General features: G+C 40.1%; 1 protein-coding gene across 2 annotated transcripts in view; it reads left to right on the top strand.

Moving 5' to 3' along the window:
- Positions 1-13767, top strand: part of camkk1 (calcium/calmodulin dependent protein kinase kinase 1) — a 64960-nt gene that overhangs the window by 47185 nt on the left and 4008 nt on the right. Inside the window, exons 10-16 of one of the 2 annotated variants that reach the window (XM_023342604.1) lie at positions 1666-1865; positions 5573-5626; positions 5925-5998; positions 8272-8359; positions 9553-9681; positions 11438-11541; positions 13307-13354. In XM_023342604.1, the coding sequence (XP_023198372.1) occupies positions 1666-1865; positions 5573-5626; positions 5925-5998; positions 8272-8359; positions 9553-9681; positions 11438-11541; positions 13307-13354 (697 nt within the window). The remainder of the gene's footprint in view (positions 1-1665; positions 1866-5572; positions 5627-5924; positions 5999-8271; positions 8360-9552; positions 9682-11437; positions 11542-13306; positions 13355-13767) is intronic. The other variant, XM_023342605.1, reaches the window with a different exon arrangement.

Raw genomic sequence — 13767 nt, 5'->3', positions numbered from 1 at the left:
GAATGCAGTTTAAAACCACTGGTGAAGATGACTCCACATTTCGAGTTACAAATGACCCACTCAAAGTCTCAGCCTCATCCAGTTGAGGAATCTGTGGCAAGATTTTAAAGATTGAGGTTTACAGACGATCTCCTTCAGTTCAAACTGCGTTTGAACAACGTGCCAATCAGACTTGAATCAGCTACATTGGAACAGAGATGCTTCTAAAAGTGACAGTACTTTGTAGACAGAAGCTTGACACCATGACTTAAATTCTGTTGAACTGAAAGTCCAAATAAAATGCATTGAGGTCTGCTATAGATAAAGCAGGGTATAAGCACTGAAAGAAGTGCAAAGCCTGTGTTTGGCAGATAAGTTAAAGAGAATCTGTTGGGAAACGTGTCCCTCTGCTTTGTTGCAATATAAATGCTGAACTCTGGCAGGCACAATAAACTTCAAGCCTTTAATTTTCTGAATTGTAGTTTTAGTGCTTAAAGTGCATTAAAATGTCTCCTGCAGCCTCCATGAATCTTAGCCGTGAGTCGGAGCTGGGGCTCCCGATGGCATCGTTTTAATTTGACCGTTGTGAGCGCTACGACATTTAATAGTCGAGAAGTCAAGCGCCCCCTGTTTCAGGAAGACCTCCTCACAGCAAGTAGAGACCACTTATCCCATCAGGGACGCATTCAGGGCCTATATTCCAGAAGACGTTTGAGGACGTACTTAACTTTCACTCAAAGATGACCCCTGGTTCACAGTCCTCCCATCATTCTTATGAAGCGGCAATCAAAGCTGGTGATGCTTTCCTCTGGGGAATAATCACTACTTCTCTCTCTGATGGGTTGTTTTGTTAATTATCCCACTTCAGATTCTTCTTTGTTTTTTTTGTTTTTTTTTCCCAAGTGGGTTGTGGTTAAAGAATAGCAAATCTGCATTGTTGATTTCATCAGAACAAAACTGACACTCAAGCACATATAATTACATGCAGAAAATAAGGACCTGATAGAAACAAAGCTATTGAGGCGGTCGACTGCTCAGGTCCGCCTGTAGTTAAATACCTGGGTTAGTTTTAAAATGAGCGAGGTCGTGGTATGGCAGTGATTGCCAGTGACGTCAAGCTACTAAATTTAGAACAGCGCACTGGTGCCATTTTAGTTTCGGACAAACAAGAGCGGTAAGCCTGGATAGTGAACAGGTAGTGCAAGTCAAATCATCTGCTCGACAGCGATAAAAATGGTAACAACAAAGCCAGATCACAGAGGATTTTTATTTCAGAGCCGTTTCGTGGCGTCGCTGCTTAGCGTGTTTGTGTGGGGAAACATCTGTTTCTTTAGTTTCTGATCAGCTGATTTGGGTTATTAATATGAACAATTTAATGCCCATCTATTGGTGTTTGCCAACTGCAAAGCAATATTGAAAATATTTAGAATTTTGATAGAAACATTATCGTTTTCATGCACAATCTGGGAGACTATTTGGTGGATTAAAAAGAAAAAAGATGGCAGGAATTCAATAAACTGGAGCAAGAAATTAAATGTAGTTTTTAAGGGAACGGCGTAGCCCCGTATGTAAGCACTATTCAAACTGTTAGATCACAAACATATTATTGAACTATTACACACCAGGTGCATTTTGCTTGATTTTGTCGGGATGGCTTCTTTAACTTCTCCCCTCCTTTTTCCTCAGTGCACTACCAGAAGATCGTCCACCGGGACATCAAGCCGTCCAACTTGTTACTAGGAGACGACGGCCATGTGAAGATAGCTGACTTCGGAGTGAGCAACCAGTTCGAGGGCAACGATGCTCTGCTGTCGAGCACTGCAGGGACTCCTGCTTTTATGGCGCCAGAGACTCTGTCAGAGAAGTGCAAGAGCTTCAGTGGGAAAGTGAGTCGAATCAGTGGATTTGAAGTGTAGTGCATGTGCGTTTGGGTCGGAATTTAATTTCTTTATTTTCTGGGTGTCATTTTTGGGTAAATAAGTCTGACTTTCGTGGTAAATTTAAATAATCACCCCCTGCTTCTGAAGGGAATGTGGGAGAAAGAGAACGTTAAATGAAGACTGCGGATACTTAATTAAATATGTCTAGAAATTAGTCCTAAAATTTAAATGTAGCTTTTTAAAAGATCTGTAAGAGTGGAGTTCGGAAGGCTTTAGCTTTCGTCGACAAATACTGAATCTTGGATCTTTTTTGGGGGGTATTGTGTTTCTTATTAGAAGTAGATTACAGTGTTTTTGAACAATCTCTGATCTGTTTGTAATGTAATATTTGGGGGGGGGGGTGTAAAGACCTTTAAATTTATAAAGGTGGGGCCTAAACCAATTCTAAAACGACAAGAAACCAGTACAGGGGAGCTAAAGTCATTTTGTCCCTTTTTATGGGTTTTGCAACACAACTCAAAACAGCTGAAGAGAAAGTCTTCACTTGGTGTAATCCAATGAAGTTAAACATGAATTATCATAAATTCTATGTGTATATTCTAGTATCAAAACACAGCGATTTGCAGATGTCTTTAACTCCTTGAACTCCCTCACATTTCCTCTGTTATTTCATACCAAGTTTTGTTATAAAGTTTCCATTGATTAGTTGTGTTCTCATGTAATAGGAAGTTAAAAAAAAATGCATTTCAAATATCTCACTCTCACTCTATTTACGTTTTCAACAGCTTTCTCATATTTTTCAAATTGTCATAACTATCAGTTTCTGATCTGCATTTGGATGTTTTCAATAGGCTTAACATTTTCTGCCAACATGTGAACACGATTTCCTCCAGACTCAAAGCGGTTGATCTTTATGAGTGTCCTGCTGTATTCATGCGGTCAGTTTTGACTTCCTGCTCCTGTACAGCCGCCTCCCTCTTCGCTCCGTCCTCCTGTGGGTTTCCATAAAACCTAAGAGAAGGGCTGTGTATGTACATTAAAGAGGAGCCAGAATAGCACATTTGATTGCAGACAAAACACCACCAGGGTAAAAGAGCCACTTTAAGTGCTTCAGTGGGCTGTTTTGCCAAGGTTTCAGGGACCAAGTGCCTCTTCCTTCCTGATTGTTCTTGCACTCTCTCAGGTTTTGATAAAGAAAAGCCTTTCTTCCAGGGGATGTAAAAATTAGAAGTGAGTTTTATAATATCCAACACTTGTATGTCACTAAAGCCCTTTATGCTTCATTCCCAGAAGTACATGATGAATCTAGCACTATGACAAATTGCAGTAGATAATGAGAGGGTGCTTTAATCAAGTCTTGCAAAAAAAAAAGAAAAAACTATTTTCTCGGTCACCCCTTTTGCTTTCTTGCCAAACTTGCATGATTCAAATCATCAGCAAATTTTAATATCGATAACCGGAATAAATGCAAAACTCAGTTTTCAAATATTGATTTTTTTTTTGTTAAATAAAAAAACTTTATGCAAATTAACCTGACTGTATGTGAAAAAGAAAGTCAAGCAATTCCATGAAGTAACTGTTAACCACATTTTTATTTTAGTTTTATTAGACGTGCGCAGATCTGATTGGCGCCGAAGCTGCAGAATCAACAAAACACTAAAACGGATCCTGTGACAACATGAAATAGTCTGAAAAGCCTCAACAAGCAACAAATCCCGGCTCAGTCTGACGTAGCTAAAGAAACGAGAAACAAAGTAACAGTCATGTTTCAGTCCGGAAAATATAATGAAGTCTTTTCAGAACGACTCAACAATCAGAAATGTCTTTTTTTTTTATTATTTATCTAAACACGTTTCAAGGCCAGGAACATAATGCTTGATTATTTACATTTTGCTTGATTTTGATCCCTTCTGTGAAAATATTTGGTAGACTGACTGGAAATGCTTCCTGTTACACCTAATGTAAAACTAAATGTTATTTCAGAAAAGGAGCGTAATGAAACGTGTGACTTGCTTGTAATAGATACAATAAGGAATGCTACAGCAGAACATCAGTTTCTGACCTAAAACCCAAAAGCGCACTTAGTTTAAGCTCCAGGACAATCTTCGTGTAGATCCACCTCGGAGCTGGTAAACCAGCGTGTCCCCGTCAGTGTTGTAGGTTAGATCGCATCTAAAACACTCTGAACATGTCCGAGCCCTGTGGAAAAATTCATCTGTAATGGTAACAGATCAGGCTGAGACTTCGGCAAATGGCAAAGAGCAAATTCTTTATTGCATCCGCGGATGGGAACAGCACACAGCAAGCTGCAATGAGTTCTGAACCTTCAGTTACAGTTACACCTTTACTTATACAAGTTAACCGATAACAGGAAGGGAGAGTACAACCTATACTTGTGTGATAACAGAGTTAGAAGGGTGTAACCTAACCGCCAGTTAGGTGGTAAACGTCTTCTTGTTCAAATATGTGAGTTTCCAAAAATCAGGTTTGCTAATGGAACAATTTTGCATAACAAGAGCATTGTCAAACCAGAATACTTCACACTAATGCATCAATTTCTTAAAACTCTGAGCTGGTGACATTCCACAGAGAAACTTGTTAGGACTCAGGGCTTATTCCATCACACTATAATTACCTAAACTATCTGTTCTTATCTGTTAACAAATACTGGCTCCTTACCGTGGTGAGGCATTGTTGCTATCAGCCTGCTGCAGTTGCTGCAGGGACCCCTCTGAGTGGTTCTGCAGAAACTCTCTAGCCTACATACTCTTAACAGGTTGAACAATACTAATGTGGTTAAATGAGTAAAAGAATTAAATAAAAACATAAGCAAAATAATAAAACAAATTTTCTTCCACAGCCCGACAGGTTATTGAGAACTTCCCCCATCTTTAGCTTTTGTTTAGCATCTTCCAGCTCCATCTTGTTGCTTGTTTTATCGCAGGGTGAGTCAGATGCAAATCTACTGGGATGTGTGATTGATGGGAGCGGAGCAGGGTGGAGCTGCGCTTGTTACAGTCTGATTAACTTCTGCACCCTATTTCCTCTCTTTATTTCCTCAACGGAGTGAACAACCTGCTCCTCCGGTTACGCTATCATAAGTAGATCAAAGCAACTTTATATCGTTCATTCTCGCTTGACTTTACCTGTGCTGTAGGTATTGCAGGGTTATTACATGTGCCACAAATAATTCTGTCCCAACCCGGCCCAAATCTCTGCTTGGGCTCGGGCCGTAAATTTAAACTCTGGTCAGTATCTGTACCTAAATCAAATAGAGGGACTGAAGAAGATGCCTGATTAAAAACGACTCTGCAAGGTCAGGTTGGTTTGGAAAGCTTTTCTTTTCTTAATAAATTAACTCTAGTTAGTCTTTGTCTGAAGCCAAAATTAGCCGGGTGATCTTAAACGTATTATGTCTCCCAAAACAAATTAAAAAAATTAACTCTTTTTTTTTTTTTTTTTTACAGCTCTACCTGGTAAGGATTACCTGTAGAGAAAAACCAAGGCAGAGGCACAAAGAGTGAGGTGGCTCAGCTAGTCTTTCTGCTTAATTGTAGCACAAATCCATCTTCAAGGCTTCTGAAAAAGACGCCCTAAAATAAAACGACCTGACGTTCCATAAATCTCCCGTTAGGTTTTAGTGCTGTGAGTGATTTCCAGTCGGTGTGACTCACATTTGCATTAAACTCCTGTTTTGTTTGTCTGTTTTAAAGGCGCTGGACGTGTGGGCCATGGGAATCACCCTGTACTGCTTCGTGTTTGGGAAGGCAAGTGTGCACACTTTCTGTCTCTCGCTTATTTAACAGCGTTGTAACAGCGAAAGCCGTCTCCCTCTGTAGCAACACCTCTGTGGGAACAAAGCGTGCCGCCTTCTCTGCGTCTGATACGGCGCTCGTTCATTTAAATCAACACCAGAGGCTGATTGCTGCAGCTGTAATTTGTCTGATCCGTCTTCGGAGAAGCAGATTGAATTTGCCAGAGCTGTGATTCAGGCAACCTGCATTGTGGATTTAACTCATGTTTTTTTTTGTTTTTGTTATTGTTTTTGTTCTCCTCTACCTGCAGTGCCCATTTATTGACGAGTACATATTGGCTTTGCACAATAAGATAAAGACCAAGCCTGTGGATTTTCCTGAAACGTGAGTTTTTTTTATTGTTCCAGACGTTTTTCATACCTTTTTAGAGAAAATTGCAGAGTTGATTACACCTTTTCTGTCCACTTTGTGCTGCTATTTTACCTCTTATTGTGAATTTTAGCATTAAAAAACACTCCCCCCCCCCCCCCCCCCCCCCACACACACACACACACACACACACACACAAATCAAAACAACTGGAATATGAAAGGGAGTCACCGGTTTGGCATCAAAACAAGCGTGTAGACTGCAACAATAGCATGTGAACATACAAGCTGCGGTGCCTCCCTCATCTTTCTTTCAAGTAAAAGATGAAGTAAAGCACAGAGGTCTTCCTGGGTGATTAAGTAAGAAAACGCATGAAGCCACGTATCGAGCGTCCGCAGAACGAACAGACTGATAAAATATAAACATGGAAGGCGGGCGGCTGTGTTAGAACAAAGTGTTATTTTGTTAATAAGGAACCGTCATGCTTACTGGAGTCATGGTTGCGCAGGAAGCTCTTGCATTAGGTTCGCCCGTCCCCCCACGCAGACTGTAATCGCATCATTTGTATGCTATCAAAATCAATAACAATTAATGGTGCCGTATTCTGAGCGGTGATGGGGCCGTTTGTACAAATAATGTCACGCCACTGTCACCATGACGGAGACTGGGTTTCCTGATTAACATCATTTTTATCACATTCTCCTCTTTCAGTGTCACGTACGTTGGAAAACGCAGGCGGATTGAAACCGTTAGTAATTTTAGTGTTTAATTTTAGTCATTTCTGTTTGGATAAACTGAATTTAGAATTAAAATTGTTACAAATTAATTGATGAGCCCTTTTTAATAAATTGTGAAAACTGCTCCTTATAATAAAAGTAAAATTAGAATGTTTAAAATTAGAGGAATCACAATTAGAGATTCTCCGATCAGAATTTTGTGGCCGATTTCCGATATCTGTTTTTTTTTTTTTTGTAAAGCTTTGACCTGCTACTTTCATCTTCTTTTTAAGAACAATATGTGTATACTGTGCATATTATGGACAGAGGCAACATAACTATATTCATGCAAGAAAGGATTGAGTGTAAGGCAAAGAATAAATGTTTTGAATTGACATTTAGTTTAATCTTTAGAGTCTTAATTTAGCAATAAGCAACGTTAGCATCATTGGCATTACAAAAAACATCCTGAGCTTTCCTTAGAAAATGATTTTTTTTAAATCTGATGTATGCAGAATGTTTTGCTCTCTCTTGCTTTCTTGCAGGCTAAATAAATCCTATTTGTGTCTCTACATGTTATGGGGAAAAAATGATTTTAAATAACTTCTCGCGTTTCTTTGCGACCTCTAATTTCACTTTTAAACACCTCACTTTTTCAGTTTTTCTTAGTTTTTGTTTCCAGACTGCCTGGGTAGGGTTAATCAATCTCTAAATTGGTCAATACTGTACTGCATTGTTACTTATTATTTCTTAGTTTGAGGCATTTTAAATATTGTGTTATTAGCTGAGGAAAATATTGCACTTTATTGAGAATATTCAATAGGTAATTTACATTTTTTGCTTTAGAAATTCCCCCACAATGATGTGCCTGCAGGGAAAGTATGCATATGGGGACATAAAGCATTTCCACTAACAAACCATTAGAACAAATTGACGTCCAACTGGCGACAGCTCGCTACAACCACCGCAACACTTGCAAGTTAGCAAAAGTGTTTCGAAAAGCAGTTGAGAAATGGATTTGTGAATAATTTAGAAATAATTTGTTTTCTAACATTGTCAATAAGCTGATGTGTAATAAAATGTTTATAAATATTATATTAATTCAACTATGCCTTTATTATTTGTTTTAATTGTCTATAGAAACCCTAAATTGAAGGATTGAAGTTTACCAAGTCAATATTTTAGAGTAGCCATGATTATTTCTTCTACTTTCAAATGATAATTTCAATTTTGTTTAATCTAATGTGTAATTATCTTAATTGTTCATGTAAATACTTGATACTCTCATTACAGCTGAATTTATGTACAGTAGTATATTTAATTTCTGCAGCTTAGATAACATTTAGGAGAGTGTTTATTTTTAAGTGCTGGTTGATAAAGTGCAGTTCCCAGTCTGTTTTAATTAAGCATGGGCTTTCATCTTACCTACTTAATGCACTGTTAATAATTTAATCATAAAATCCTGAAAAACACCCGGAGCCGTTTTAAAAACGATGTCAGATGATCTCAGTGTCTGTGCGGATAAACGAAGCAGTGTCCAAAAACCTGACCGAGTCTCGTTCTTCATGGCAGACCAAACATCTGCGAAGAGCTGCGGACGTTAATCTTGCGGATGCTGGACAAGAACCCGGACACCAGAATGACCATTCCTGAGCTCAAGGTACTGTGGCAGCAGTAGTCGATGTTCAGACGTGTGAAAAGACTGCGGGTTCAGCGTGGCGTTGTTTACCCTCGCACGTTGGCTTTCGATTCCACCAACTTACTGTCACGTGAACAGTGGGGCTCATTAAGCCGTGTGTCCCTGTGGACTAAAAACTGAGTCAGTCTGAATCCAGGGGCCGGTCACAAACGGAGCAGATAGCAGATACTTCTCCCTCCCCTCCCCCCAACATGTTTCCATGACACAATCCGACGACGCCGCCGAGTCATTTTCTCACCAGAGATGCTTTGTGTTTATGGAAAAGGAGATAATGAGTCTGTTAGACATCATGTGTGTCCTTGTGCAGAGACATCCACACACTCTCTCTTACACACACACGTCAGAGAAACATAGGATGAAGCACTGAGAGGTGCGACACTTTCCTTTGGCATCTTCCGTGTTTTTCATTGAAGATGACCAGTCAGAACCAAGTGCTCCATAGACGAACTAAAGGACAGGCAGCTTGTACTTGGTTCATACCTCAAATGATCTCAAACCGTGTCTCTCAGAAGGTGTAATCTGTCTTCAGACTTGTGAAGACACTGTTGCAGTAATCAATGCAACCAAATGCTACATCTAGCTAGGATATTAGCCCTTTTATCCCGGAAATGTTCTTGAGGTGATAGAAGACTGACTTTTTAACTCTCTTTATGTGTCTCTGAAAGTTCAGATCTGAGTTCACCCCTCCCAGATCTCGGGCCTGATCTCTTGTTTCCAGCTGTAATAACTGAAGCTGTGTGTTGACTCTTTGGGTCCAAAGATAATAACTTTGGTTTTGCTTCTGTTGTGCATTAGCAAAAAGCGCAGAAAATACGATGAATGATTCTAATGTTTTTACATTTGGCTCCTCCCGACTCAGTACCTTGTTGGACTAACGACACATAACAGCAGTGAGTGTTTTGGAGTATGTTTCTACAAGCTTTGCACATCCAGAGTCTTGTGAAAAAATACATGTAAAGATCTAGTTCCAGAATACGGTTGACATGTTTTGGGTAGAAATTAGATCAAAATCAGTTTAGGTCTTTGCTTCATGAAACAAACACATCACATAACACTTGAAGTAAAAGCTCCCATTGAGAACTAAGGTGTAATGACAAGTGTGGAATACATAGTGTTTATTGGGGGTGTGTGGGTGTGTGTGTGTGTGTGTGTAGATGGACCAGTGGGTGACCCAGGGAGGCACTGACCCTCTGCCTTTGGAGGAGGAGCACTGCTCCATGGTGGAGGTAACGGAGGAGGACATCCAGAACTCTGTGAAGTTTGTCCCCAGCCTCTCCGCTGTGGTAAGAAACACCGCTGGTCTTCAGCAGAAATGTGACTAAGAGCAGCATCGCCTTTCCTAATCCGAGCAAGGTTAAACAGAGCAGTAGAATTACAGAATAGTACAGAACGTTATTAAGACACATGGAGAGTTTGCAAAGAAGTAGGACAGGGTGTTTTTATAAGACAGAATACAAGTCCAGAAGACTTCCTGTGAGGATGTTTTAAAGACCGTATCAGCTGGAATCACTCTCCTGGTGTGTAAACAAATCCAAATTTATATGGATTCTCTGAACTTCACGTTGCACGAAATGAATCACGTCCAGCAAGCGGGAGGAATTTTTGCCTGTTTTTGCATCAGGTTGCAGTTGTCCACTTAGCCACAAAGGCAGCAGCCGAAGGGACCAAAGAGGTAAAGAAAAAGAGATTTCGCCACAAAAAGCTTCAGATCCAAACAAGATCATTGCTCTCATCAGAACTTTAAGTACAGTTTAAAACTGCATGATGGAGGAATCGCATCCAGTGTGGTTCTTCTAAATTTTTAAGCAATGTAGATGTTTGGTGGGGTTTGTTTTATTTTTATTGAGGAGTAGAAACTTTCTAACCATCACCTTACTCCCACAGCCCCAACCACTGTCAGAAATAACAGCTGTCAGCAGACTTTACTTTGCACATAATCCATGTGTTGCAAATAGCACCGGTCTTCTACAATGTGGCTCCATTTGCATTGTAAATATAAGTATGGGGAGATTTATAACTAGATAGTAACTCATTTAAATGAATAAAGTTGCTGTTTGAGAAACATTTAAGAAACAGACTGAGTGCAGTTGGAGAATAAAAAAACAACAACTCTGGTTTCCAGTAACTTTAGCAATCAAAACACACCGTGTGTGTTTTACAGCCACGTGGAACATATAATCTTATCTGAACTTTCTGTTTCCTGTTTATTTGTTATATTCACCTGTGTATTATTGAGTGTGTTTTTAAACGGGCAGTATTATGTGAAATTGACTTTTTTGAGCTTTACATCATGTTGTGAGTGTTTCCTTGAGTCTTTCATGTTTATTTGAGAAATCGAATGGTAACCAGTCAGCTGTGCAAAACGGCTGGGTGGACCTAGCTCCGCCTTCGAGGCGCAGCTCCTCCCCGGAACTGCAGTTTCCAAGCTTCCACCACACAGAGGAACCCTCACCTGCGACTGTCTTACTCAACTCCTTCAGACTAGCCAACAGCAATTAGCAAACACATTGTGAAGCTGTGCATCTGCTGAGCTCATTGCATGAGTTACTGTACTTCTCAGTAAAACGCTGTTAAAAATGTTGGTAAAGGGTTAATTGTGATAACTTCCTGAAGGCAAAGTTTCAGAAAGAGCAGGAGTTTTTAAAGAGACAGAAGCCTAATTTCAAGACATCAAGTTGCAAAGTCAAATTAGTCATATTTGATTTATTTATCGTTTTTGTAACAACTGAAGGTAAGATAGTTACTTCATTGTGCTATAAGATGGCACTATGTGCCTGGAAAACATATAATACTCCCCCTCAACAGCTTTTTATGTGTGAAACTCTGACATATTTTTTTTAAAATCCACAATCCCCAGCCTACACATTTATAATTTGTTTCCAAGATGTTGAACATTTTTCATAATGTGACTCTAATTTCATGTCTCCCCTCCCCTCCCAAGCTCACAAAAACTAAATAATTCATATTGTTTACTTCTGTCAGCTTCAAATCAAAGTGGAGCCTTCGCTCATGACGGTTTTCGTCCTGTGTTTGCCTCAGATCTTGGTGAAAGCGATGTTGAGGAAGCGCTCGTTCAGCAACCCCTTTGAGTGCCCGAGCAGGCGAGAGGAGAGATCCATGTCTGCACCTGGCAGCCTGCTCATGTAAGAACACACAGTCCAGTCTGCAAATATCACCAGAGCTCCTACATATTTAATATTTCCATATCCCCTCCTCGAGGATGAACCAACACAAGGAGCCGCTCCCATTTCCGCCGTAGTCTGAAATTCTGACATTCACCCGGGTCCCTTTTATTTTCTATCTGCTCTATCAGGTTAACTTGCTCTCAGTCTTCTCTGCAGCACCTGCTGCTTTGTGTTGCCATAGCACCATAATTCAGTCTTTCATTCTATGCAGTAGAGCTTACAGCTTTTGTAAGTACGTGTTTTTTGAAGAATTGTCACCAGCTTTTATAGCCAGAAGGATTCAAAGTGACACGGGAGGATTTAGAATAAATTTTTTTTTAAAAACTAGGGTGTGATGCTGACCTTGGGTTTCCTGAGCTGTGAGTTGAAAGCATCAACAGAGGGATGATAGCCTCATCCTACCATGCAGCTTCCACATACACAGAACATCCGTAGCTGCCCTCCGCTGGTCTAATGGTGCCCCTGGAACAGCGGTCTGTGTGAGGGGGTCTGGTTTATTTATCAGGGAGATGAGCCTCAGCAGCTCTGTAATCTCTAACTGTGGTGGGTATATGAGATGCTGTCTTATCTATCTGGGCTGAAGCTTGCCCCGCACTGCAGAGAGCTGCTACTTAGAGGTGAAGGTTATTTTGTGGGGAAAAGTGAAAAAAATCTGCCCCCTGCTGGCAGACAGGAAAAGAATCAAGGCGTTAATATACTCGCTATAGTTCTGCTTTACGTTACTTAAGCATCAACTTAAAAACAAATACACATAATTTCCTGCAAATTGCAAGGAATGTTATTTAAAGTGTTATGTAAAATGTATTTTTTTTGTTGTTGTTGATTTTTTGCTTTACATGATGTTATAATGTTATTTCCTCATCCAAAACATACCTGGAGAGTTGCCTTGATTCTTTCATGAATGTTTGAGAAATCCTGTAATCTCCCGTGGCAACAATTCAGCTGCTGTTTTCAAGCTTCCGCCTCACAAATCAATTACTCGCCCACTCAGCTCCTTCAGACTAGCCAGCAGCAATTAGCAAACACCAGGTGGAACTTTGAATCAGCTGAGCTCATTATTCCTGCTACTTCTCAGTGTAATGATGGTAAAAATGTTGTTAAAGGATTAAAAGGTTTCTTAAAGAGACAGAGGCCCACTTTCAAGGCATTTAGAATACAAAGTAAAATTTGTTTTCACTCATATTTGCTATGTACAGCAGTTTTATAAGAACTGAAGGTAACATAGTTACTTGATTGTGTTATAGAATTAAACTATGGGGCTGGAAAACACATAACACTGCCTCTTTAAATTACATTTAAATCCAGTTTACTGTGCCAGAATGTGCAGGCTGAGTTGCGTTTCAGCTGCCCTGCTCTTTGCCAGATGGATGATTCCTGTCATCTTGGCCTCCTGATCTTATTTGCCATCATGTTTACTTGAAAATACAACATGATGCAATCAGCTCAACAGATAGTCTGTTTATTTTTTTTTTATTCAGCCCTCCTCAAGCATTAAGTGTTTGATCTTATTTTTACCTCTTTTGTCCGTCTGTGTTTAAAACCCTTTTAGTCATGCAAAGCTTCAAACTGGTCACTTCGAGTGGCATCAGGTTTGAAGCGTTTTAAATGTTTTGTTGGTTGATGAATCCAATATGTTGGGCGGGGGTGGGGACCTCGTCACCTGTTGGCATGACTCCACCCACTCATCGGTGACCTCTCCGTCTTTTCTCCCACTCTCCTGCAGGGACTCGTGGCCCTTCAGGCCCTCTTTAAAACTGCACCCTTCACGCAGGTAATCCCTTTGTGGCCCATCTGCCCGCGCATCATTATCCTCACCTTAGATTGCTCGGCGCTCACTTACAGAGCCTGCAGAACTCTATCTGTCTCATGAATCTGTGCGCTTTTTGTCACATTGCAGCAACAAACTTAATTTTTTGGATTTTGGGTGACAGAAAAATGTCTTGCCTGGCCACCCCATTGATACACCGCTCAGGCATGTGTAAGAGATACTACAGAGCAATCGTCTTTAATCAAGACATAAATGTAAAACCCAATAACTAATAAATATGAATATAAAATTATAAAGAAATTATAGCCGTTTGTCTGAAGCTAATCTGTTCACTTCAAAAACACAAAATCTTACCAAGCAATTTTGGTCTAGTTTTAGTGCAAATATCTTGGACGAAAGGAACTCACAAGGAGCTT

This window comes from Xiphophorus maculatus, chromosome 11, assembly GCF_002775205.1.
Source record: "Xiphophorus maculatus strain JP 163 A chromosome 11, X_maculatus-5.0-male, whole genome shotgun sequence".
Lineage (NCBI taxonomy): Eukaryota > Metazoa > Chordata > Actinopteri > Cyprinodontiformes > Poeciliidae > Xiphophorus > Xiphophorus maculatus.
Note: the sequence above shows the minus strand (reverse complement) of the source record. Positions and strands in the feature narration are given on the sequence as shown.